General features: G+C 36.8%; 1 protein-coding gene across 1 annotated transcript; it reads right to left on the bottom strand.

Annotated features, from left to right (window-relative positions):
• Window positions 1–1,142: 1,142 nt before the first annotated feature.
• Window positions 1,143–24,858, bottom strand: LOC124461133 (protein PFC0760c-like). Its single transcript, XM_047012691.1, has 6 exons — window positions 24,799–24,858; window positions 22,139–22,281; window positions 19,592–19,941; window positions 18,104–18,218; window positions 17,557–17,755; window positions 1,143–1,307 (listed from the first exon to the last, which is right to left on the bottom strand). The coding sequence occupies exons 1-6, from the start codon at window positions 24,856–24,858 to the stop codon at window positions 1,143–1,145; spliced, it is 1,032 nt and encodes a 343-aa protein (XP_046868647.1).
• Between the last annotated feature and the right edge of the window lie 201 nt (window positions 24,859–25,059).

Here is a 25,059-nt window from a genome sequence, read left to right as displayed (position 1 = left end):
GAAAGAACGAGGTCGGATACAATGTTGGAGATTAGGTGGCCATTCGTAGAACCCAATTTGTAGCAGGCAAAAAGTTGGCAAGCGAGTTTTTAGGACCGTACGAGATAGTGAAGTTGAAACGTGACGGACGCTATGATGTTCGAAAAGCAGCAACAGACACCGAGGGACCAAAATATACGACCACTACCAATGACAACATGAAATTGTGGAGTTTTATAGCAGAGAACGAGGATGCATGGTCATCAGAGGCTGATGACTAATCAGGAAGGCCGAATGTGAGATGGGATAAGGTAGTTACAGCGTGGTGGCAACTCCCTTATGCAGATTGGCAACGCAGCAGCAGTCGTGAGGTGTCGTGGGAAGTCAATAGTCAATGTTCAGCAGTCAATAGTCAATGTTCAGCGGTCAGCAGTCGAGGTTCAGCAGTCAGCAGTCGGTGTTCAGCAGTCAACAGTAAGAAGCCGATAAATCAGCAGTACACAGAACCCGAGATTTAAGTTGCTTATTGTAATCATTATTCGCCCGTCCACGATTTATAATACTAATAAACTATAATATAATACATTTGGGGACTCAATTGAGGACTCCATCTTACATGTATGTGTGCCATTCGCGTCGTGCATGTACTCATTTAAAGAGGATGAAGAAGAAGAAAAAAAATGGAAAAAGAATTATGGAAAGTTTTGTCTCTGCATTGTTGAATTAAGTTACAGAAAAAGAGTTTTGAACATGAGAAAATATTTTGGCAATATTTGGTAGGTATATTATTTATTTAATTGGTTAATTATTATAGGAACAACGTGTTTTTGACAAATTATGTATTGATTCATTCACGTCGTTCGTCGTTTTCTCTAGACTCCTCGTTTTCAACTCTGCCTTGCCACTTCGTTTTCTCTTTCCTTGCCACCTCGTCGATCAGCTGCTTCGGGAGTAGGTCTGGCTTTACAGCGTTACCATACCATCCCCACAGATCAGCCATCCTTAATTGCATTTGCCCCAAATGAGTCGTCGTCGTCTTCAAAGTCGTCATCATCGGCTTTGGAGTCATCACTTTTTTGGAGTCGTCATTTTTGGAGTTGTCTGTATCGTCGTTAGAGGTGTCATCATTAAATTCATGGTTTTCCGCATCGCCTTCATGGTAGTCATGCTGGGTTTTCAGCATCTTCGTCGTCATCTTCGTAACCGTCGTTCTCATTATTATCGTTGTTATCATCATTATCCTCATCTTCGGAGTAGTCATCATCATTAACGTCGTTATCATCATCTTTATCATTGTAGTTATCATCGTTAACAGCACTGTCCTCTGTCTAATCCTTTCGTAAGTTTTCTTAGTTATCAGCAACATCTTCATCATCGTCTACATAAGGGATCTATTTCTTCATATACTCGGCGCAAGTAGTCGTATTTTTTGGACCATCTACAAAGTGTGCATCTTTAGTGACATTATAAGTATCCTTTGATTTGACTTTAGTTACTCGATAAGGATCTAAACTTTAGGCTTTAACTTCAGGCTTTAACTTCAGGCTTTAACTTCAGTCCACCTCCAAATTGAGTACGTTTAATTGCAACAAGATCGCCTTCTTTATAAATTGATGCATGTTTTCGTCATAGATTATAAGTGTTGTTGTTTCCTCTTGCATTTTTAATAAATTTTCTAATGTATCCAACCAATCCTAGGAAACTGTGAAGTTGCTTTTGGTTTGTGGGCTGGGTAAATTTACTTACAGCTTTGGTTTTCTCTTCAGAAATAAATATCTTTTGGTCTCCCATTTCGTGCCCTAAAAACTCAACTCTTTTATTATAAAAACTTCACATTTTTAGGTTGATCATCAGTCCGTAGTTTTAACACTGTTTCAGGACTTCTTTGAGATTTGATATAGACCGTCTTCACCTTTAGCTGGAATAATGATGTCATCTACATTTGGAATCGCGATATTTTTACGAGTCAGCTCTCGATTTAAGCATTGATGTGCCTTTCAAAACCACAAGGAAAATTTTCTAGTCCAAATGGTACCTTCAGAAACTGGTATTGCCCATTGTGGGTTACAAAAGATGTATATTTTCCTCCTCGACATCAACATGGAAGAATCCATTTTTCAAGTCGGACGCGAGTAGATTGGGGGTATCATCATTAACTACGATTCGCATTTTCACTTTTGTCGACTTTGCGTTTAATGGTTTATAGTTTTTTATCAGTTCGCGTACTTTATTCTTTCGGGATTGCTTGCATTAGCTTCAATATTTAAATCAAACTCGTTAACATTTGATGCATTTATTTTCATTTACATCGAAGTTTCTGTTTCAAGCTCGATACTGTCACTCTTTCTTACAATTATCTCGTCACGATTTATTTTTACTTCCGCAATTATACAAAATTTTTCGCCTAACAACAAGTCTTCATCAAGAAATTGTGCATCGATTACTAGAAATACCGATTTGAATTCTTGACCGTCAATTACGAATGGTTTTGCGATTGATCCCATGGCTTTGACCGCGTCGCCATTACCAAACCCAATTATATAGCTTTGACTGTTTTATTCTTTTATAAATCGGACATAAGATTGTTTTTACTTCCAGTGTCAATAAAAGCATTCATCTTTAAACCGTCGATTGTTATCTCTTTATACATATGTGAGGGTGATGTATTTAGTTTTCGTGTATTACTCACTTCGCGTTTTTCCGATTTCTTGGAACAATCTTTGCCAATTGTTTTTATCGTCACGGCTACAGTCACGGCTACAGTCAGCGGCTGTATGACCTTTAAGGCCACAATTGAAACATTTGATTTCTTTATTTGCACTCCCAAACTTATTTACACTCCGAACTTGCTTTGGCTGAGAGCTGCGATCACTTTTCTGGATTTGTTTATTAAAACAAAGTACATTCTTATTTCCACTTTTAGATTTCTCCCGCATTATTTCGTAGCATTTCAATTTGTCTTTCTTCTCCCATCTTACTTTCGACTACACCATCTTCTTGTCCCTCTTTATGCTCTTCTTTTCAGATTGAAGTAACCTGCACAAGCCCTGGTGTACTTCATATATGGCCTGCTAAGGTTTTAATTTAAAAGTTTAAGTTTTCTAGGCCTCGCGAAATTTCCTCTTTTAAAATTACAATACCAAATGAGTATTTCTCAGCTATTTGCGCCCAATAAGCCCTCACGTCCGCTGCCTGTCCACCTTCCTAATACATCTTTTGCTTCAAAAAACTAATAATGTCTAGTCTTTGCATTCATTATCAAAATTTAAGAGGACTTCTTACCAAGCTCTGAAAACTGTCTGCGATAGCCTAACCTTTACAGCTGACATATTAGCTTTTTCTGAAACTTGGCTCAACTCCTCTGTTTTGGATAACGAAATTCTTTCTAATAACTTTATTTCTTATAGGCTTGCTCGTGTTGGTCGTCGTGGCGGTGGAGTGCTTATTGCTGTCAACTCGAATCTGTGTTCAAGTGTTAAGTTTATTTGCGTCGAAGTTACATGTTCCAACTTTAGCTTATATATTTCTTGTTCAAATATTCCTCCAGCTTCTGATATCATGACCTACATGCACCATGCTGATGCTTTGCAAACTATTTTTAGTCGTCTTAAAGATCGTGATTTCTTTATAGTTTTTAGGTGATTTTAGCTTGCCTAATATTTCTTGGCTTGTTGATGACAATCTATCTTTCTTAATTCCTTCATCTCAACATGTTTTTCTTGATAGGCTACTTGAATGTCCGCTATAACAGTTGAATTCTTTACTTAACTCTTCTAAAAGAATTTTCGATCTTGTTTTTGCTTTGGATCCCACTGTTAGTGCTGTATCCCGAACACAGCCCCTAGTAAAACCTGAAGATCCCTATCACCCTACCATTGAACTTACCATTTCTTACAATTCCGTTACTAATTCATTTAATAATATCGCAAATTCTCGTCGTAGATGTTTTCGTAAAACAAATTTCAATCTTCTTAATAGCCTTATTTTCTCTTTTGATTGGTCATTTCTATTTGAGTGCTGCGATATAGATCGTGCAGTGAAGTTTTTCTACTCTGCTCTTAATTCTCTAATTGATAAATGCGTTCCTTATGTGAATGTCTCTACCGTCTCCAGCGCGCCAGTCTGGTTCACACGTAGGCTCTCTAATCTCCGTAACATTAAATCGAGATATTTTAAAAGATTTAAAAAAACTGGTTCGCGTCTTGACTATGCAAATTACTGTATAGCCAAATCTCAATTTTGTGTTTCAAACTCTCAATGCTACAATAATTATATCGTTCGCTGTAAGGTTGAATTTTATAAGAACCCCAAAAGATTTTATAACTTTGTTAATTCCAAAAGACGCTCTAATGTACTACCCTCCACCTTCAGACTTAATGACCAGGCTGCTAATAATGATTCAGATATTGCAGATCTGTTTGCTAAATTCTTTCAGTCGACTTATTCTACTACTGTTTCGGATCCCACACCCTATCCCTTTTCAATCCCAATTGTATGTGTTTTCCTAGTATCTATGACGTCTTCCTTCGTTCCCGGCCCCTTGTAATATACCTAGTTGCATCCTTAAAATGTGTTCGAGTTCCCTAAATAAGCCTTTATCTCGGTTATTCTTTATATCGAGTGAGACTTGTAGCTTTCCCGATATTTGGAAGGAGTATTTTATTATTCCGCTTTTTAAAAAGGGTAGCAAATCGGATGTTTCTAACTACCGTGGCATTGCCAAACTTTTGGCAATATTAAAGCTGTTTGAGAAAATTATTACGTCTTCCCTTCAACACCTATCCAGATCCACTATTTCTCCTTGTCCGTTCGTCGCTTAGTAACCTTTTAGAATTGACTACCCTTGTACACCATGGCTTCCGTAAAAAGTGTCAAACTGATGTTATTTATACCGACTTTAGTAAGGCTTTCATACGGTTGATCATTCGATGCTTCTTATGAAACTTAACATTATGGGCTTTTCCCCGAAACTGTTGGCTTGGTTAAAATCGTATCTTGTTGGCAGAACCCAAAAGGTGTCTTTTCGTTCCTTAATATCTAAAACTGCTCGAGTTACCTTATGTCATCTGGGCCCACTGTTATTTACCCTGTTTATAAATGATTTGCCCTTGGCCTTGGCTCATTCACGCGTGCTCATGTTTGCGGCTGACGTCAATATTTGTTATTCCTATAATGATCCTTCTTTCCAACAGTACTTGCAATCAGATCTCGATGCGTTCTGTGATTGGTGCCACGTTAATAAATTACATCTTATTGCCTCAAAGTGTTCTTTTATGACATTCAGTTGGTTGTCTCCGTTCCTAGCACATTACTCTATCAAGTCTGTTCTGTTAGATTGTTTACCATCTTTCAAAGACTTAGGCGTTATGTTTGACCCAAAACTTTAATTTAATTTTCACATCTATTCAATTGTCAATAGAGCATGCAGTCTTCTTGGCTTCATAAAACGTTGGGCCAAAGAATTCGATGACCCCTACGTAACTAAGGTTTTATACACTTCGTTAGTTCGCCCTACCTTAGAAGGTAGGTTGTGTTGAACCCTCAATATGATGTTCACCAGCGTAGTATTGAATCGGTTCAGAAGCGGTTATGCGGTTTTAATTGGGACCCGAGTCTTCGCCTACCTTCTTATTCTGACAGACTTCTTCTTATAAATATCCTTCACTATACAACCGTACGTATTTGGCATTCTCTTTTTCCATAAACTAGTCAACGGTGAAGTCATTTCTTCTAATTTACTAGATAAGCTATATTTTTGTGTTCCCTCACGTCGGACCAGATTTCTTTTGCAAATAAAACACCTCCACCGGGTCGGGGATGTTTGGTTGTGTATAAAGCTTAGCTACCTTCTTTAATTAATTTGTTATCTGTATTTTAGCTTAAGCTTTTTCGTCGACTGCTGGTTAGTTGACGTAACTAAATAAGTAAATAAATAAATGCAATGTTCTGTCTCTTTTTCGTATGTAGTTTTTCTTTTATAGCACCGAAATCTGCGAGCTCTACCATGTTCATTTTTGTATGTCTGTATTGGTAGCGTCACTCTTATATGTGTGTATGTGTGTATTTTATTTCACAATTTGTCGAAATGAAAAAATTTTGACATATTTTTGAAATCGCGTTAAACCCGTTACAACACTTTTGTTTTTTCTCTTTCAGATCTCACTTTAATTAAAAAAAGTTACTTTTACATAAATTGGTCCATCTTTCACATCATTTAGGTTGAGACTTCATATTTGTATACCCTTGCAAAAAGGGTAATTAATATTAATATTAATTTTTGTCAGAAGTGTGCAACGCATAGAAGGAAGCATCTAAGACCATATATGTAAGTATAGTCTGTCAATAAACACTTTAAACAGTGGAAAAAAAGCTACATTTTTTGACTTTATATACAAAAATAAAGTTTTTGTTTTATTTAACTAATTTTTTTTCAATGGTTATTGTTTAATAAGTATTTTTAAATCAAATTATAAAAAACAGAAACCAAAACAATAAGGTTGAAGCTTAAAAAAAGCTTCGTTTTGTTCATATGTTTTGCTCTTATTCGTGGAAATAACGGTGATTTACCGCTAACTTTGCTTTTAGAACTTCATCACGCAGCTCTGCTTTTGCATTCCCTTCGATTTGATTGTGAGAATTCTCTGAGTATGGATCTAATAACCATAATAATCGGATTTTTAAAATGCTCCGCAAAAGATTGAGCTTTGAAGTGGTCCAATTGATTTTATAGAATCGTCAATTGTCAAATCTGTTCCAGAACTCGTAGAAATGTTTTCGGTATCAAGAAAAACAATTGCTACTGTTGTAAAGAAGCCAAGACCGGACATTTTACTCCTTATGTTTGGGGTCGTTGTCTTTGTAAAATTTTAAATTCGCCTTATTGACGCTTAGGAATCCAAATTTGATGGCACTTTGTGCTAAATATGTTTCCAGTATTTGCAGATACTGCTCGGCGTTCATGGTATTATCAATAAATGCCAGTTCATTGACTCCTCGACTGGATATACACCTCCAAACCATGACGAAAAGTTTTCCAAACTTCACAGTCGGAACAATATGCCCCTACTGTCTTCCATTAATGTTGAAAAGCGTCTTACCTTCGCTACTGGTATGGTGCCATTAACAAAGGTTATGCTGTACTTAGACTATGGATCACCCAGAGTATGGCGAAAACCATGCACTGCAATGCTACAACGGCATATGAAGAAAGAATCAATAAAAATTAGTTGGTCATATGAGCTGATAAAAACTTCATACAGTGATTAAGAGATATAGAAAATTGACAAATTTTTATGACAATGGGTTAGAAAATAACGTAGTTATTGAGAATTATATAAATTAATATCTTGTTGCTACCCCAGCTATCGAGAAGGCTTGCATAAACTAATCAATAAAAATGTGTTTTTGTTACGGGTGTTAATAGTTTGATTGATAGTGTGATCAGCAGATGAGATACTCTGCATATATAAAGAAAAGGCTTTTGCTCAAAATGTCTATCAAAACTGTTATAAACAAATTTTTTTTGATTAGTTGGAAGAACCATAAGTCGCAATGGGCCAATCCATTAGAATTTGTATTTATACTTTTTTCGCCGATGTTGTTGTGCCTTATTGCTGTTTTTCTACGTCTATTTATTAGTGTAGACAACCGAATGGATAGTAAATATGATCCCATTAATTTAGAGCGCAGCTGGTCGGAATTGGTAGATACACTGCAAGAACGCCAAAAGTTCCTCAAAGAGTTTAATCGGAGCTACAGTCCATTTATTCCACAATTAATAATCGGATGGGCTCCTAATAATTTTAATTTATTTGAAGAGATCATGAACCAAGCAACTCATAATTTGGATCCAATGATTGCCCGTAACTTTGAAACATGCGATGACTTAAAAAGCGCGGTACAGATTGAGTCACTATTCGCTGGTATTTGTTTTGATTCTGGATCATTTGACGCATACTATAAATTTGTTAACGGAATCTTAGATTCAGAAGAAACAATTCCACCGACTTTAAACTATTCTATCATATTTCCCAGCGAACTGCGTATTTTCAATGATTCATTTATTGGAGCTAATTGGATGACATTATATCAAGATGATCCCAAATCATCGATCTTGTTGAGACTAAGTGAGCCATATTGTGGTGGTTACGTGGGCTACGTACGTGAGGGTTTCATCAATGTACAAAAAGCTGTTTCCGAAACATTTTTGAAAATTGTCAGTGGAAATCATATGCCAGAGATTGTTTTACGACGCTTTCCAGTAATAGGACGTAAGCAGGATCCACTTGTGTTCTACATCAATCGAGGCTTAGCTCTGCTGATAATCATTGGATTCTTGTTTCCTGCTCAGATCCTAGTTTGGGTAAATATTTATTCCTAATTTTGTTATATTTTCCAACTTTTTTTTTTTAGCAAATTGTGCGAGAGAAGCAATCACAAATGCGATGCTTTTTAATTAATATGAATTTTGGCAATACGATACATTTTATATCCTGGTTTTTTAAAGGACTGGTCTATATGATATTCAGTTCTTTGACTATTATAATTGTATGCAAGGTAACTTTTCATCTATTTTATACCAAAACATTGTTGCTACTATTACAAGCAGTTATAACGCCAATAACACCGACTAGCTTGTAAGATTGTGTGTTAGTGTAGTTGCGCGAACGAAAAGAAATACTGCCCGGGGTACACATATGTATGTATTTATTTAAGCTACTCGAGATTTCAGTGTTGAAAAGTGAAAAAATCGTCTAAAGCTAGATATTCGTGTTGGCAAATGCTATTTTTTATTTGGCGCGTTGTTTGACAGCCCTGGCAGCCAAATATTTTACTCTGAATTATAGAATTAGGGAATTAGGGATGAATTATATTTGTTCTCTAAAATCAAGAATTAATGTAAACTCAACAATATTTTCGTTTGTTGAGAATAGTGCGAGCAAATGTTTCAAAAAGCCCGCATATTGGAGTATCCGAAATTTGGCATCTGGCAACACTATCTCAAAATTTGACAGCTTTTTTAGCCGGAAATAGCTACTTTTAGATATAATCCCGCTAAAAACATAATTTTTCTTTTGTTAATTAACAAAAACTACATAATAAATCGCCAAAGCGCACCTTAGGTCGTGCTCGTGGAATTTTTCTCTTTCGTTTGATATCAAATTTATGTAGTTTAAGCGCGTTTTGGGACCGAGTAACGTAAGTAAATATTTACTGTTTTCGAGAAAATCAGTTTTGCTTTATTGTTTATTATTGTTTTATTTATTATTGTTTCGAGGGCGGAAATGGGCGTGGCAAAATTTTTAAATAGTCAATATCTGCGCGTCTATTAAGGAAGCTTACATACCAAATTTAATGTCGGTAGCTTTCATAGTTTTTAAGAAAATCTATATTTTGTAAATTCCGGGGCGGAAGGGGGCGTGGCAAAAAGTTGAAACAATTATTTTCTGCGCGCTAACTAAACGAGTATATAAACCAAATTTGAAGCCTCTATCTGCTATACTTTTTAAGAAAAACAGTTTTATGTAAATTCTGGGGGCGTGGCAAAATATTTACATACCACACGAGTCTACATACCAAATTTGGTGGCTCTAGCTCTTATAGTCTCCAAGATCTGAGTGTTCATATGGACGGACGGACGGACGGACGGACGGACAGAAGGACAGACGGGCATGGCTAGATCGACTCGGTTGTTGATCCTGATCAAGAATATATATACTTTATGGGGTCGGAGAAGCTTCCTTCTGTCTGTTACATACATTTTGGTGACTTTAATATACCATTTCACCCTATGGGTGTATGGTATAAAAAGAGTAATAGTGTTTTGTTTGTGTATTGATGAATTGGGTTGCAGGGAAAGAAATTTCAAAATGTAAAAATATTATTGCCAAGGACTGCAAGGGTATTTAAACTTTGGTTAGCTTCTTTGATATTTAATTTTGAATTTCGGTTTGTTTCAATGTGTAATGTTTGTCGTCGGCTTGGGTAATTTTCTCCTATTTTATATTTAATTTGCGAATTTGTTTAATTTTGTTAGCTTGTATATTATAAAGAGGTGTGCCTTCGTAGATAAATTTATCCGCTAGTGTTATATTTGTTATATGGTTCTATGGAATCTTTCCACATCTGAAAACCCATATATTAACGCTATCTGATTTTAGCCAGATTTGAAGTGCTACGCAAATGAAAGCTGAGTCCTTATCTGCTTTTTCTAAGTGTTGACCCAAATCCTTGACGATTTTTGTGATTGCCATTTTTGTTTCAAGCCAATCTCGATTTTTGACTTCAATTACATTCGCGTAATTTGAATAAATATCGATACAAGCTAAAAACTGTTGTAGTCTAGCGTTAAATATCTCTAATTTGGTTTCACAGGTTAATTTAGTGTTCTATTTGTTAGATTTTGATATATTACATAAATCGTATTCATTAATAAGGTACTAAACTCAACGTCATACGGTGGGGACGTGTAAATCTATTTGCCCTTAAGACGGATGCAAAAGTGCAATCGAAATATGTACATATATCGGAAATGGAAAAACCAAAAATATAATTGGAGTTTTTATACCATCCATATTCTTGATCAGGATCAAAAACCGAGTCGATCTAGCCATGTCCGTCTATCCGTCCGTCCGTCCGTCCGTCCGTATGAACACCTAGATCTCGGTATGCAGTCTCGTGTAGTATGTACGCTTATCGAGTTTGTTTCAAATTTTTGCCACGCCCCCTTCCGCCCCCGGAATTTACATAAAACTGTTTTTCTTTAAAAGTATGGCAGATAGAGACATCAAATTTGGGTTATATACTTGTTTAGTTAGCGCGCAGAAAATAATTGTTCCAACTTTTTGCCACGCCCCCTTCCGCCCACGGAATTTACATAACTCTGATTTTCTTAAAAACTATGAAAGCTACCGACATTAAATTTGGTATGTAAGCTAGCTTAATAGACGCGCAGATATTGATTATTTAAAAATTTTGCCACGCCCATTTCCGACCCGAAAATTAAACAAAACAGATTTTCTCGAAAACTAACAAAGCTAAAGTCACCAAATTTAGTATGTATATTGGCTTAGTATGCGCGCAGAATACATATAGTTTAATATGTTGCCACGCCCACTTCCGCCTCCATAATTTAGAAAAAACCGATTGGCTCTTGCAATTTTTTGACCATCGCAATCAAATTTGGCGGACTAATTAATCTTATCTATTTCTACTAAACTACCAAATTTGATTGAAATCGGACTAGAAACATGCAAAATATGCGTATGAACGTATTTTGCTACGCGATCCATAAGGGCAGAATTGGCCGTTGGCTAGTGGCGGCGCTAAAGTGCTCGTGTGTTTGTAGAGTGAGCGAGATAGCATATGGTATGAGGCGTGTTAAAACAATTTAATAGACATACATTTGGTTTTCGAAATTTTAAATATTTGTTTCACCTGGTGTATGGTATACCCAAGTCGGCGAGACGACTTACTTACTTCATTTATTTTTCTCAAGAGCCAACTAACCTGTTGACTTTAAAAATTGACCTCGAGCATGTTATAACTTATCTCACATTCATTAATAAAGTGAATTAGTTTTTGATAGTCTGACTGATATTATCCAATAATTTCACATTAAATCAGTTCTGAGTTTTAGTGACACATGAATTATTTTGAACTCTGCATAGGCTAGTAATTGGTTCTTAAAGTTTTTATTTTTGCTGTGTAGATTAATTATTTCAACATAATCTTCTTGATGTATTAAAAAATCTGTGTCGTTTTGAATACAAGGTGCGTTATTCTTTAAGCATAAGAATTCCTTGATTATTTCTTATGAAAACTGATTGGTAATTTCTATGTATAATATATCTATCTTCGTTTCGTGAAAAAAATTATTCACGTTTTCTTGTTTTTTGTTCCATTTAGTGAATTCTAATTGACTGTTGTAGTAATTCAGTGGTTTTTCTGAAATGGCTATTAGATTTTGATTATCATCTTGAGCAATGTGTACTGTTGCTCAGGAGTTCGCTGTTCGCCTACCGTGTTCGCGCAAAAATATAAATGTTTGTTCATGCAAACATGTTGGCAGGCCCGGACTGGGACCCTAAAGGCCCACCGGGCATACAAGTTAAAGGGCCCCCTATACTATATGCTTAAAAAATTATTTCCGAGGAAAATGAAAGGTACACATTTTTGAGTTTTACATCAAGTATGATCGTTTATGTGAATAAAACGAAACAAACAAACATTTTAATTTGCCTATCTTTTTTCAACGTAAGGCGTAATTTTACTATTAATCTTCATCTTCAATTTGATTGAAGTGTTTTTTTTTTCAACTGCCATAAGCAAGAAAGTTTCTAAATGCTTTTGCGTCAAACAGCTTCTCAATCTATTTTTGACATATTTTAACTTGGAAAATTATCTTTCGCAAGCTATTTGCGTATAAGAAAGTGTCAAAAGAAATTTATAGGCAAGAAACAGCTACGATATGAGAAAACTTTTTCGGGTCGAGGCATGAGAAATCTGCTGCTAGTTTTCCATGCTCCGTAAACCGTGATTTGATTGCACAAATGGTTTTATCAATAATGACATTGTGAACTTCTACCGTAAATTTTTGTTGAGGTTCATCGATTGGTTCATCACGGTTTTTCTCACCCGGTAACCTTTTCTTTTTGTGCGGCGTTTTTTACTAGGAACCTTGTGTATTAGAACCTAGTAAAAATAAAATAAAGTCCTCTGCTAAATAATACTTCTGCTTTGGAAAACAATGCCTGAAATTCGAGTGTCTTACAGAGCCTGTAAACGACAGGGCCCCAGCGCCCATCTATTTATTATGGTACAAAAATGATTCTTATTGGTAACCTCGTGCGAAGGGCCCTAGTGACTAAAAACTGCGGCATTTGCCAGGTTGCCCCGTGGGCCAGTCCGGGCCTGCATGTTGGACAATAGATTCGAGTGCTTGCACGATGTTCGAGTAACAAATTCAACTGTACTTAACTTCATGTTAGGTCCTTTGGTATTATATAACCAGACAAGGGTTTGTGTCACTTATGATTTCAGTGTCTATCGACACTATCTATGTCTATCGACATTGCCAACACAATGGCTAGTATTTCCATTTCTAAAGCTGAATAATTAAGTTTATGTTCATTAAGTGTTCTACTAGCATAAGAGATACGTTTATGGTCCTGTGTGATGAACACATTTAAAGCTATATTGCTAGCATCTGTGGTTAAGGATAGACGGGTATGGGATTGTTCCTAAGGAGACATTTTAATTTCAAACAATGAATATTATCTGCGTCGTTTATGTTAATCTCAACTCTTTTTTTCAATCGAAAAGTTAGGGGCTTTGCAATATGTGCAAAATTGGAAATGAATTTACATAATAACATAACATAATAACATTTCGGGCTAGTGATTTCCTTGAGTTGGCAGGATTGCTACTAACATCTGGGCCAAATTTCATGTCAATGTCATTATCAGTAATATTTTTACGCTTATGCTTATATATATTTTTTTTTGTGGTGATACATAAACATACATACATGTAGGTACATGTACATACATATATAAAAAAAAAAAAGATTATACATACATTGATACATAAGGTACATAACGGTCACTGTTGTTAGTAAATTTGGTAATGAGTCTATTGGCAATTTAATTATTTGAGTGCGTCGCGTCGGAGTGCAATTAAAGCCAATAAATAAATTCCCGCGTCTGCCGTGAAATAAATTGTCTTATCTGGAGCTGTTGATACCCTTGTTTAGTTCGACAAAAGATTCGATGTCGAACGAGGAGATAAGGAAAGTTGATTCCAAACCGGAGATCAAGTCCCAGGTAAAGCGCTAAAAATTGAAAGAGCCCAAATCGAGAAATTCTGTTTGGTAATTTATATGAATAATTACTAAAGCTGCAAACACAGTGCACGCTGAGACGAAGACGATGATGAAGACGAAGCTGAAGAGAAATTGCTTGCGTTGCGGGTAAGCGAGTAGGTTGCACAGTGCAAGACGAATTGGTTGCGCTTTTGTTATGTTAGTTGCAATGGATTCTGGATAAGATTATGACCTGCTGATTAAGCAAAGCTTATATTTTAAATTAAAACGTATAAAAGTAAATTAAAAAAGTACACCCTATAAATTTGGGAAAAGAAAGATTTGGTGTATTTCATCAATTTGTGGAATATACCATAAAGACAATTATAATCAAATATATTCTAATTAAAATTGAGCCACTTATTATTAAAAATTGTTCTACTTTTAATAAAACGCCAATTATATGTGCTAGAAGGCTAATTGTGACGTAAATGAAAAATTGTAAAAAACAAAGAAAAACAATGGTAACTAGCAAGCGATTCGTCTTTAAATTCAGTACAGCAACGTTTGAAGCTGATTGCTTGCGTTTCGTCTTCATCTTCGTCTTCGTCACAGCGCGCACTATGCGTACTAGCGAGCGAATTAGTACGATTTGTTCTGCACTGTTTTTTATCTTCAGCTTCTTCTTCATCTTCGTCTTCGTCACAGCGTGCACTGTGTTTGCAGCCTTACAAATGAACCGCTTTACGCTTTTATCGCCCCGCTCTCCCCTCGCTGGCAATCTTGTACAAGTTATGATGTTGAATATATCCACTGGTTCCTGTTAGGGGTTGCCGTTGGTGGGATCCAGCTTATGGATTGATTTATGTTGATTAGGATGAGATACGATTAGGTATCTGAATCACCGTCCTTGTGGATCAGCAATATATTAGATATGATAAATTGTGTTTCGGCTAAGTGCCGGAGTTAAGCTTCTTTATTGTTAAAGGGTTATACAAAAACTGAATATATTGAAGGAAGTAAAAGAGAACTAAACCTAAGTACAAAAATTGGAATATGAATCTAAAGCTAAATACATAAGTGGGAATATGAATCTAAAGCTAAATACATAAGAAGTAAATATGTAAGGCGTATGGTCATGCTATGATCTCTTGGTCAGACGCTGTGTCAGCGTATTTATGCTTATGTGGAATTCGTCACATCGACGTTGCAGCTGCATAGATTCTTCTAAGACTTAGTGCAGGGGCAGTTCGCTAGATTGTTTGTTAACTTCTCCCCTTCTAAGTTCATTGCCGTCCTCGGTGATGCATGACTCTTAGACGAATTTTTGCAGTTTAGCAGCTGACTTCCTCTGGTACCTGCAGTAACCAGCTACGACGAGGCTACAGAGCAAGAAGCTTACAAGTAGGTACTCCGATCGCGAACCAAACCTTGGGCGATCCGTTGGATATCATATCATCATTTAACTCCTGGATGGCGTTTAGGTTGAGTTCATTCATTCGCTGTAGCAGAGGTAGACTTAACACATGATCGTGTCCCGTTATATGTAGCAAAGGGGAAGCTGGGATGCCAGGAACCTTGCTTACGACCTTGTTGTGGTTGAGGACGTTTGTACCTGGTCCCGTTTATCGTAGCGCTTTTCTCAAACGTTAAAAGATGTGTTCCGTTGACGTGTAACGTAGGGCCATCATCTACGCTGATACTCGCACGCGTGTTGGCAATAATTATCCCCTCGTCAACCCTTGTAATGGGCTCCAGGTGACTGGGCTGCGTGCGACATATAGCAGATTGCCCTGAATGTAGTCCGCGAGCGCATGTGTCATGCTTAGCCAGTTTGCAAAATGTTGCGTGATTGTTGGTAACGCATTCTGTGACCGCCTTCACTCCGTCGTCGCATTCTGCCACTATGTTGTCGTGTATCTGTAGTATGGTGTCCCCATGTATCACAGGGAAAATAATGACATAGAAGTTTAATTAAAAAAAAATATTCTAATGTTGGACACAGCCATTAAATTAACTATGGAGACTGTTGTGAACTGTTCGGTAAAAATAGATTTTGAATCTTCTTGATCAAAAATGGCTGGGTTTATTATATTAGATTTGGCAAGTGTGACAGTACGCATAAGGTCTTGAATTTCTGTAATTAGCATTCTATTTCTTGCTAGTAAAGTTTCGTATAAGTGTGGGATATCGGTAATTTCACCACTTCTGGACTGTATTATTTTATTAACAGTATTTGTAAGTAAATTAATCTGCCTTTGAGTTTCTGTGTTAATTATTATTTGTCTATTGTTAGATTGAATTAACTGTGCTTCTGTTATTTTAATTCTTTCCAAATCTGCCGCATCAGGCGTTCCTGCCACAACCTTTAGCGCTGTGCCCAAAAAATCTAGACTTCTTGCTGTCCTGTGGTGTATCATTAACGCGGACAAAAGATTTTTAACATGTTTTATGTCTACTTCTATAAATTTTCGCATGTTAGTCAAGGGAAATAATTCAGCCAGTTTTATCGTATCGTCTATGATTTTCGTGAATTCAGTCAGGTTCGTCGAATGTCTTAGGTAGCTGCGTTGCTCCCATATTAAAACATTGCCGTCTAGCACGGAAATGTAATTTGCATTGGAGTAGTCGGTAATGCGTGCCCCTGCTGCAGCTAGGACTGACAGTATTATGGTGATTAACCTGTGGGGAATGTAAACAATGACTATAGTGACTTTGTGGTTTGATATAGCAAATAAAGAACTTGATCAAAATTACTTCAAATTGTCCTTATGGACCACCCTCCCCTTAATAAGTACAGAAGTTTCCAGGTCTGCTTGTACGCGTCCCTCAGAACACAACGGGGATAATTTGTTTCCCAACCTTTTATTGTTCTTAATAAATACTTTGTCGCCTACGTCAAATACCCTATTTTGCCTATCTGGGTTGCATCTGTTGAGTTGATCTTGTTGTGCTTTGTTTATTCTGTCTTTAATATTTTCCCTCAAAACAGTGTGTTGTGCATGGATAACGTCTATTGGCTTTTCTTCCGTAACCGAATGAATTGTTTTATTATATTATATTGCTGCTCTTACTATGATCTATGTCGTATCATTAAGTTGTTTATCAATTTTCATGCATCTGGCTATCTCTAGCAATGTACTGTGGAATCGTTCCACTTGTCCATTCGAGCAGCTATGCAATGGAGGTGCGTTTACTACGTCTATTTCGAATTGATTTTTTAACATCGAAGTAATCGTCTCTGAATTAAACGATGCTTCGTTGTCACAATAAATTCTCTTTATTTTTGGAAAAATATTGAGTAATTGCAATATGGGGATAATAATATCTGTTATTGTTCGGGATAATAAGGGTTGTACAAGAGCAAATTTGGAAAACTTGTCCACGCAGGTCAAGAATAGCTTGTGGTCAGAGGAGAATATATCGATATGCAGCATTTCGCCGGGATAAGACGGAATAGGTGTTTGCCCAAGTTCTTGTTTTTTTGGGTGACGGTCGTATTTAGCTGTGGTGCAGACTTTGCAATTTAAGACGATTTCATTCGTTAATTTGGCCATTTTTGGGAAGTAATACTCCCGGAGTATTTGTTTGATATTTTCCTGCGCTGCTCTATGTGCGCGATTATGTTCGGTATTAACTATCTGAATCTGATCATCTTTGTTGGTTATATCAGTAACCATGTTCTTGCAATGCCAAAATTTTGTTGTGGGGAAAAGTCGCACTAATTCATGTTGAAAGGCGGCTAATGTAGGAAGATCGCAATGGAATGCATTTACAACATCACGGTTCACTACAAGCTTTAAGGATTTAAGGAGATCGTTCTTGTCTGTGAATTGTATCACATGGTAAGTTTTGCTGCCGAATAGAATTAGTGTCCGATGCAAGTTGTAGCGTGCCTCTTCTAGGATTACTTGGTTTCTAAAGAGATTAACAGGCTTGTCCGTTGTCTCGATTGTGTAGGTCAAGGAAAGCTCACTGTGGACGGTGGCAGCACATGATTGAATTTCATCTTGTAGGGCATTTACATTTTGCCTTGATAAGGCATCTGCCACTAGGTTTTCTTTCCCTGGCTTGTAATGAATTTGAGCGTTACGTTCTTCAATAAAAGCCATCCACTTTTTAATTCTCGCATTTGTGTTTTTTTGTGACACGGAAAATGTGAGCAGTTGATGGTGATCTGTAAAAATGTCCAACTCTCTGGTTCCATACAGGTAGTTCTGTAGTTTTCCAAGAGCCCACACGATTGCCAACAATTCCCTTTCATTAGTGGCGTAAAGTGATTCACTTTGTTTTAATATTCGGGATATCATTGTTATTGGCTACCCGCCCTGGGACAACACTGCTCCAATCCCGTCGGCAGAAGCGTCGGTTGTGAGGTCGAAAGGTTTTTGAAAGTTCGGGTACATGAGTATGACATCGTCGGATGCCAGAACGTTTCCTAAGCGGTCAAAGGTATGACGTTGCAATTCATCAAAGTCGATTGGGACCTTTTTGGACATGTGCTTGCCTACTTTTCCATTTTCGCCTTTCAGTATGTCGGTTAAAGGTCTTGCGATTGATGCAAAATCCTTAATAAACACCCTGTAATAACTAGCAGGGCCCAAAAACGATCTTAGTGCATAGAGGCTCTTTGGCTTGGGGTACTCCTGAATTGCCTTGACCTTTTCAGGGTCAGTTTTTGTTCCGTCACTAGAGACGATAAAACCAAAATACTCGACGCTTTCTTTAAAAAATTTTGTCTTTTCTTTCGAAACTCTCATGTTAGCGTTGCAGAGCAGCTGGAGCACAGTGTCAATGTGTTTGACATGCTCGGCTTCATTTTCAGAAAATATTAACACGTCATCTACGTAGACGTAGCATATTTACCCGATTTGTTCCCTTAGAACATCATCGATTGCTCTCTGAAATATGCTTCCGGCATTTTTCAAACCAAAGGGTAAGAGACAGAATTCGTATTTCCCTCCGTATACTGAGAACGCCGTTTTCGCGCGATCCTTTTCAGCTAGATAGATTTGATGGTATCCAGATTTTAAGTCCAGAGTCGTGAAAAATTTTGCCTTTCCAAGATTCGCTAGAATCATTGGGATGCTTGGCATTGGGTACCGGTCGGCAATGGTTCGCTCGTTTAACCTTCGAAAGTCAATAACGAGTCGTTTGTTTTTGTTACCGTTTGAGTCCAAGCCTTTTTTGTCAACAACCCATGCAGGACTGTTGTACGCAGACCGAGATGGTCTTATAATGCCGTCTTTTAACAATTGAGCGATTTCGTTATTAACAAAATCGGCTACACCCATAGGATATGGGTAAGACACTTCTTGGTTGTCTATTGTGTGAATTGTGGCAATAACTGAAATGTAATATGGCAATGCCTCGTTAGAGGTCGAAAATGCGCCGATCCTGTTCAGTATTACCTTTTTAATTTCCTCTCTTACGCTATCAGGAACTATTATGTCATCAATGCGTGTGAAATTAACGCTATTGCAAGTATGCTGTTGCAGTGCTTCCGCTGTACTGCCATATGTAATACTACCGCTGTGTAAGTTTACCCCTGCTTGCGTTAGCAAATCGAAGCCTATTATGGCATCAAAAGTATCAAGGGTATCTAGAATGAAAAACGGGGCATTCTTTCCGAAAATTCTCATGAAGCATTTTTCTTTAATTTTACTGGACCCATGTATGGAGTTCACAGTAAATGGGGTGTCGTTAAGTGTTATGTTTCTTAACTCCTTTACGGGTTTTACATAATTCTTTGCCGCCCCAGTGTCGATTAGAATTTTTAGTGTTCTACCAGCCAACTGTCGCTCGACGAACGACAGTTGGGAGCGTTCTCTAAAAAATTTAGCAAATCATTGTCCGGTATGGAGTCGTTCTCATCGCTAGCCTCTGCGACGGCGGACTCTACTATACGCGCGTATTGTTGGTCTTGGGCCGAGTCTTTTTGAGAAATGTTGTTAACATTCTGGTGACTCTGTCCAGTCATACGCTCTGATGCGTTCTGTCTCTTTTGAGATTCGCCGTAAGTGGCGCTACCGCGGGTTTTACCCCAAGCAGTCTGCTGTCTCAGTTTGGAAACTGATGGATCAGCATCCATCGGTTGTGCTTGGTCTTGGGCTCGAATTTGTTTACTGTTTGATGTTGGTCCCTGCTCACCCTGTTGGGGTCTGTTTTGAAAAGAATTGTTGCATATATGCAACAGATAGGCTTGTGGTGAAAATAATTCATGTATTTCATAGTGTATTGTAAGAAGTAAAACCAAATATTTTTCAAAGTTATGTTTTATAATATTATTAATTAGTTATATAACACATTTAAGTAAAAAAGTGGAGTTTTTTTAATATAAATGAAAATTTTTTAAACAATTATTTCTTTTGTTAAAGCAGAGTGCTACGACGATGCATTTTCTTTTTACACTCGTTTATACAACAACCAAGCGTTGCTGACTGTCAAGGCCAGCAGGTCATAAAAAACCCTAACTTGCCAACGTCTGCTTCTTATCCAATTTTTATACCTTTCAATCTATCTATGAGATCAACGCCACCCATATAGCTATTTTATTGTGCTATTGCAATTGGACGGTCAATATGAATATAATCCTTTTGGACGTTATTGTAACTTCGGGCTGTGTCTTTGGGACTTATTCCAGCGTAATTGGATGCCAAAGTAACAATTTTGTTATCCACCCATGAAGTTAGCGAAATGTCCACTCCACCGTAGCCGGCAACATATTCCTCTGATGTACCCCGTGATTTTTTTTTTTTTAAGTTTACCTGGTCAATGGATTTATGGTTTAAACTTCTGTTTTTTCTTATTGTTCCCAAAGCTAGAATTCCTCCTTCTACCAAGTACTTCAATAGGGGCAGGGAATTAAAATAATTATCAAAGTATAATCGATAATTCCGACGCCTGGGCATATCTCTAGCCAATCTGACGACACAGTTTGATGCCGCACCCAAATCTGACACTTTAGGCCGTACTTTATTTTCATTTCCACTATATATTTCGAATTTGCAGAAGTCTAAATTACCGCAAAGTTCAAAAATCATATAGCCCCTTTTGTGAGGCTTGTTGGGATTGTACCTTTTCATGTGGTTCTTAGCCTTTGTTGAACATATCTGTTCATCAACACACAAAAATTGTTCCATAGGGACTTTTTTAAAATTTTTCATCTATTATTGGCCTGATTTTGAAAAGCCGATCGTTACAGGAGTGTGACAAAGGCAGGGCATTATCATTGTTGTTAAAGTGAATGTGACGCCTAATCATCTCAAATGTTTTTTGCGACATAATAGGTATTCTGTATCGCTGGTACTCCAATTATTGTTGACCAATATTAAGTAATTCTTGGAAGACGCGAAATTGACATCTATAATATTATTCCGACAAACTGTCGAATGTCTAAGGAGGTAAAATTAACATGTGCATTAGGGTCTTTTTGGCGAAAATAAAGATTTGTTTCGATGGTAATTTCATCAAACAGGTTTTTTGGAAAAAGATACAATAAAAATTGTATTGGCTCTGATAGTTCCATTAGTTCCGGAGGCAACATAGTACTCCCGAGAAACTGCAGTTGATTTTCGTTCAAAATTAAACTGAGTTGTCTCCATAGCAAGTTTCTTTTCAGATCAGGGTTATTAGTGGTAACATTTGGCTCAGAATCATCCATCAGATTTGAGTTTGAAACGTCTAAGGCATTATTTGGTGGATTTTGGTCATCGATGTCATCTTCATCCGTACTACTTGCATCTTTCTCATCTGGATAAAAATATCTTTCCTCATTAGCAGAAAAGTCAAGTTCATCCTTGCTATCTAAACTGTTGAAATAATTTTCAACCTGTGAAGGTGTCAATACACAACAAGAAACATGAAAACTTGGTAGCACATTCATTTGAAACATATTTACCATTGGTTTTCTCCAGTTTTTCGTAAAGAAATACCTATATTTTTAACCGGGCATGAGAGCCCGAATTAAATTGGGCGTGGCTAAAATGTTTTTGAGTTCACATATAGGCTAGACTTGACCTCAATATCAGCTGAAAAAAATTTGAATGTCCTTGGTGTCCTGGTTCAAGAGCTACAGGATGTTGCGTATATGCAACATTGGGCAATTGTGTTGTTGTTTGTATATTGATGAATTGAGTTGCAGAAAACAAATTTTGAACATGTAAAATTATTATTACCAAGGACTGCAAGGGTATATAAACTTCGGCATAGCCGATGTTAGTTTTTTTGTTATTTTTTTTCAAATGCCGTTTATTAATATTTATGTATGATAGGACACAAAACAATTTTTTTGGGATTGGAGCACAAGTGCACATTACATTTGCTACATTTACAGCTTGGAAATCCCGATCTGCATACTCTACATCTTCCTCTTGTTCCCCATTCCGGCTAATGATTATAACCATCAAGTCGTAGTGACTTTGCTGGGTCTGCAACATAAGCTCTTTTAGGAGGGTTTGGTGATAACGGAGCTGGTGATAACGGAGCTGGTGATGATGGAGCTGGTGATAATGGAGTTGGTGATGATGAGGATGAATTCTTTCTCAAAAGGAGTGATGTTAGACGACCTCTCTTTTTGGCGACAAATATTGTTTGACTTGCGTTCAAAAGCTCGGAAGCAACATTTAATTGGAAATTAATCTAATAAGTTGATCAATCAATCTAACTTCCACATTTTCAGCTCTGTTATCCAAATTTTGCAAAGTTACTTCTATAATTTCCTCCATATTTCGATCTTCTTCTTCTTCATTCATTCCTCATCACCCGAATCATCCCAATCAAAGTTGGCAAATTTTTCAATCTCAGCTTGAGTCAGACCTTTTGGGCGCATTTTAGAATCTGTATACAGAAAAAATTTTATTTTTCGAAAATTTCAACAGTAGCCCAATGTTGCATATACGCAACACTACATTTACAAAATTATTACAAACAAACTAAATAGTTTTTTCATTGGTTTTTTTTTTTATATACTCACTTACCTTTCTTTAACAAGTAGTTGAACTTAGATTTACGATGAAGTAATTGTTTTAATGATTTTAAACACTAATTTAAAACCACGTGTTTTTACAGATCTCATTTTTTCACTATGCTCTCGGGAGAAAAGCTACAAACTAAACGCGTGTGCAGCTGACTGCCGAACAATCAGCTGTAAGCTCACTCAGCACATGCAGGTATATTTCAGCGAAAGATTCAAAACAAAAAATTTTAAATAACGGTAGTTATAGGCTTATAAATCCAATGTTGCGTATATGCAACATCGGGCATGAGAGGGTTAATAAAATTTTGCAACACAAAATTGGCGGGAAAGTGAACATATATTTTACAAAATATCTAGAAAAGTGCCCAAAGAAAATTATATATAAAATGCGTATGTTTCAGACTTAAAACAAATAGCCACATTCGATTTTTTCTATTTGCATTGCGAAAAAATACCTTTTAAAGGGTATGTTGCAGATATGCAACACGGCCATACAAAGGGTTAAGAGTTATCGGGCTGGAATTTTCTTCTGTGCTTTTTATTATCTGGGGCAAGTATAAAATCACCACGATCGGACCACTATATCATTTAGCTCTAGAAGAAACTTTTTCATAAAAATTTAAGTATCCCCATGAAATTTACTAATATGATAGTATTGGATATAAAACCTCAAATCCCAAAATTTGAATCTGAAATAGAACACATGTTACAGTCAATATAAATCGGTACAAACGATGCTGTCATCATCAAATCAACAGAGCACGTGCATACACCCACAGACGCAACGCTACGTAAACTGTATGTGTATGCGTGACGCGCTTTGCTTAGGGAATGATGGAAGAAGAAGAACAAATTCTGGTAAAAAGAGTAATAATGTTTTGTTTGTGTATTGATGAATTGGGTTGCAGGGAAAAAAATTCAAAATGTAAATCTATTATTGCCAAGGACTGAAAGGGTATATAAGCTTCTTTGTATTTTTTTTATTGTTAGGGTTATTTTAAATTTTCAAGCTGCACAAACAATTACTTATTACTTTTTCTTTCCTTTCAATTCAATCATTATTTACTGAAATTATTTTCATTATTTGTTTGATCATATAAAACGATGAAACACAAATTACATCAACAAATCAGAGCATCAATTAACTACCATCACCCCATGGTTTGCAAAAACTTGGTTTGAGGGTCGCCGAATTGATACTGCTTAATACACAAGGCAGTTACCCCATACCTTAGTCGCTGAAAGGCCTTCAATCGATGTTCTGTAAGAGGGTGTTTTTACTTGTGATGATTTTTCCTTGCGCTCCATGACCACCTTTTGATCGTATTTTCTCATACGCTCACGATCTCTCTTTGATCGTTGTCTCGTCTCTCGTCATCGTGTACAGTTGGATTTATGCACATCGCAAATGCTCATCCCACATATGTATATACGGACGGATTTTAAACTGCTTGTCTGGCATAACTCAACATTTTGAAATTCAAAACTTTTAGGACTTGAGAAACCATAGAACTCAAGGTAAATTAAACTGTCCAATAAGAGGCCCTAAGACTAGTAGCATAAAAGAGAGCTTACCAGTTACATGTTATTAATTATTATAGAAGGTACTAAAATATAAAAATTATCAAAGGAATGGCAAACAAATAAAATCAATATATATTTTTTTTGTATTTATTATTCATCTGGTTTCACATTTTTTTTTTTAATTGTTAGGGTTATTTTAAATTTTTAAGCTGCACAAAAGATTATTATTCGAGTAGAGGTTAATAAAGACTAAATTCATACAAATGCGTCATTTACACAGGTAGGAACAATAACGTCTTTAGCATCTAGTACATTCAGCATATTGTACTCTTTTCGTGGAAGACCAGCACGCCGAGTGCGAACAATCTTTGGTCTCCCTGGCCCTCTCGGGTATTTTCCTGCACACCACTTTGCTCATCAACAGTTGGACTTTGCTGCTTAACAATTGAACTTTGCTGGATTTAATCATCGCAATCAAGTTTTTCACCTGGCTGAAAGTTTACTACATCTGACTTACATGATGGTTCTCGACAGTGCTCACACTCTTCCATGAACTTGTGCTCCAAAAACACGACATCTCGGAATACTACTACGGTCCTTTTGACAGGGTTTGACAGCGATAAGCCTTGTCAGTTTCGGAGTAACCTACCAAAATATGTTGCTTCCCTTTCGCTGAAAACTTGTTCTTATGAGTTTTATCCAATACAATAGCTTAAATACCAAATACTTTAAGATGAGATACGCTCGGCTTTTTCCCATACCAAACATCGTATGGAGT

The sequence above is a fragment of the Drosophila willistoni genome, unplaced genomic scaffold, assembly GCF_018902025.1.
Source record: "Drosophila willistoni isolate 14030-0811.24 unplaced genomic scaffold, UCI_dwil_1.1 Seg209, whole genome shotgun sequence".
Lineage (NCBI taxonomy): Eukaryota > Metazoa > Arthropoda > Insecta > Diptera > Drosophilidae > Drosophila > Drosophila willistoni.
This window is presented reverse-complemented; position numbering and strand designations above follow the sequence as displayed.

Bases quoted from the DNA above. Each gene is read 5' to 3' on its own strand.
- LOC124461133 (XM_047012691.1), bottom strand. From the start codon at position 24,858: ATGTCGTGTTTTTGGAGCACAAGTTCATGGAAGAGTGTGAGCACTGTC. The intron at 22,282-24,798 runs GTAAGTCAGATG...CATTATCACCAG, and splicing joins GCACTGTCGAGAACCATCAT to CTCCATCATCACCAGCTCCG. The intron at 18,219-19,591 runs GTTCGTCGAGCG...TTGACCGCTTAG, and splicing joins AGAGAACGCTCCCAACTGTC to GAAACGTTCTGGCATCCGAC.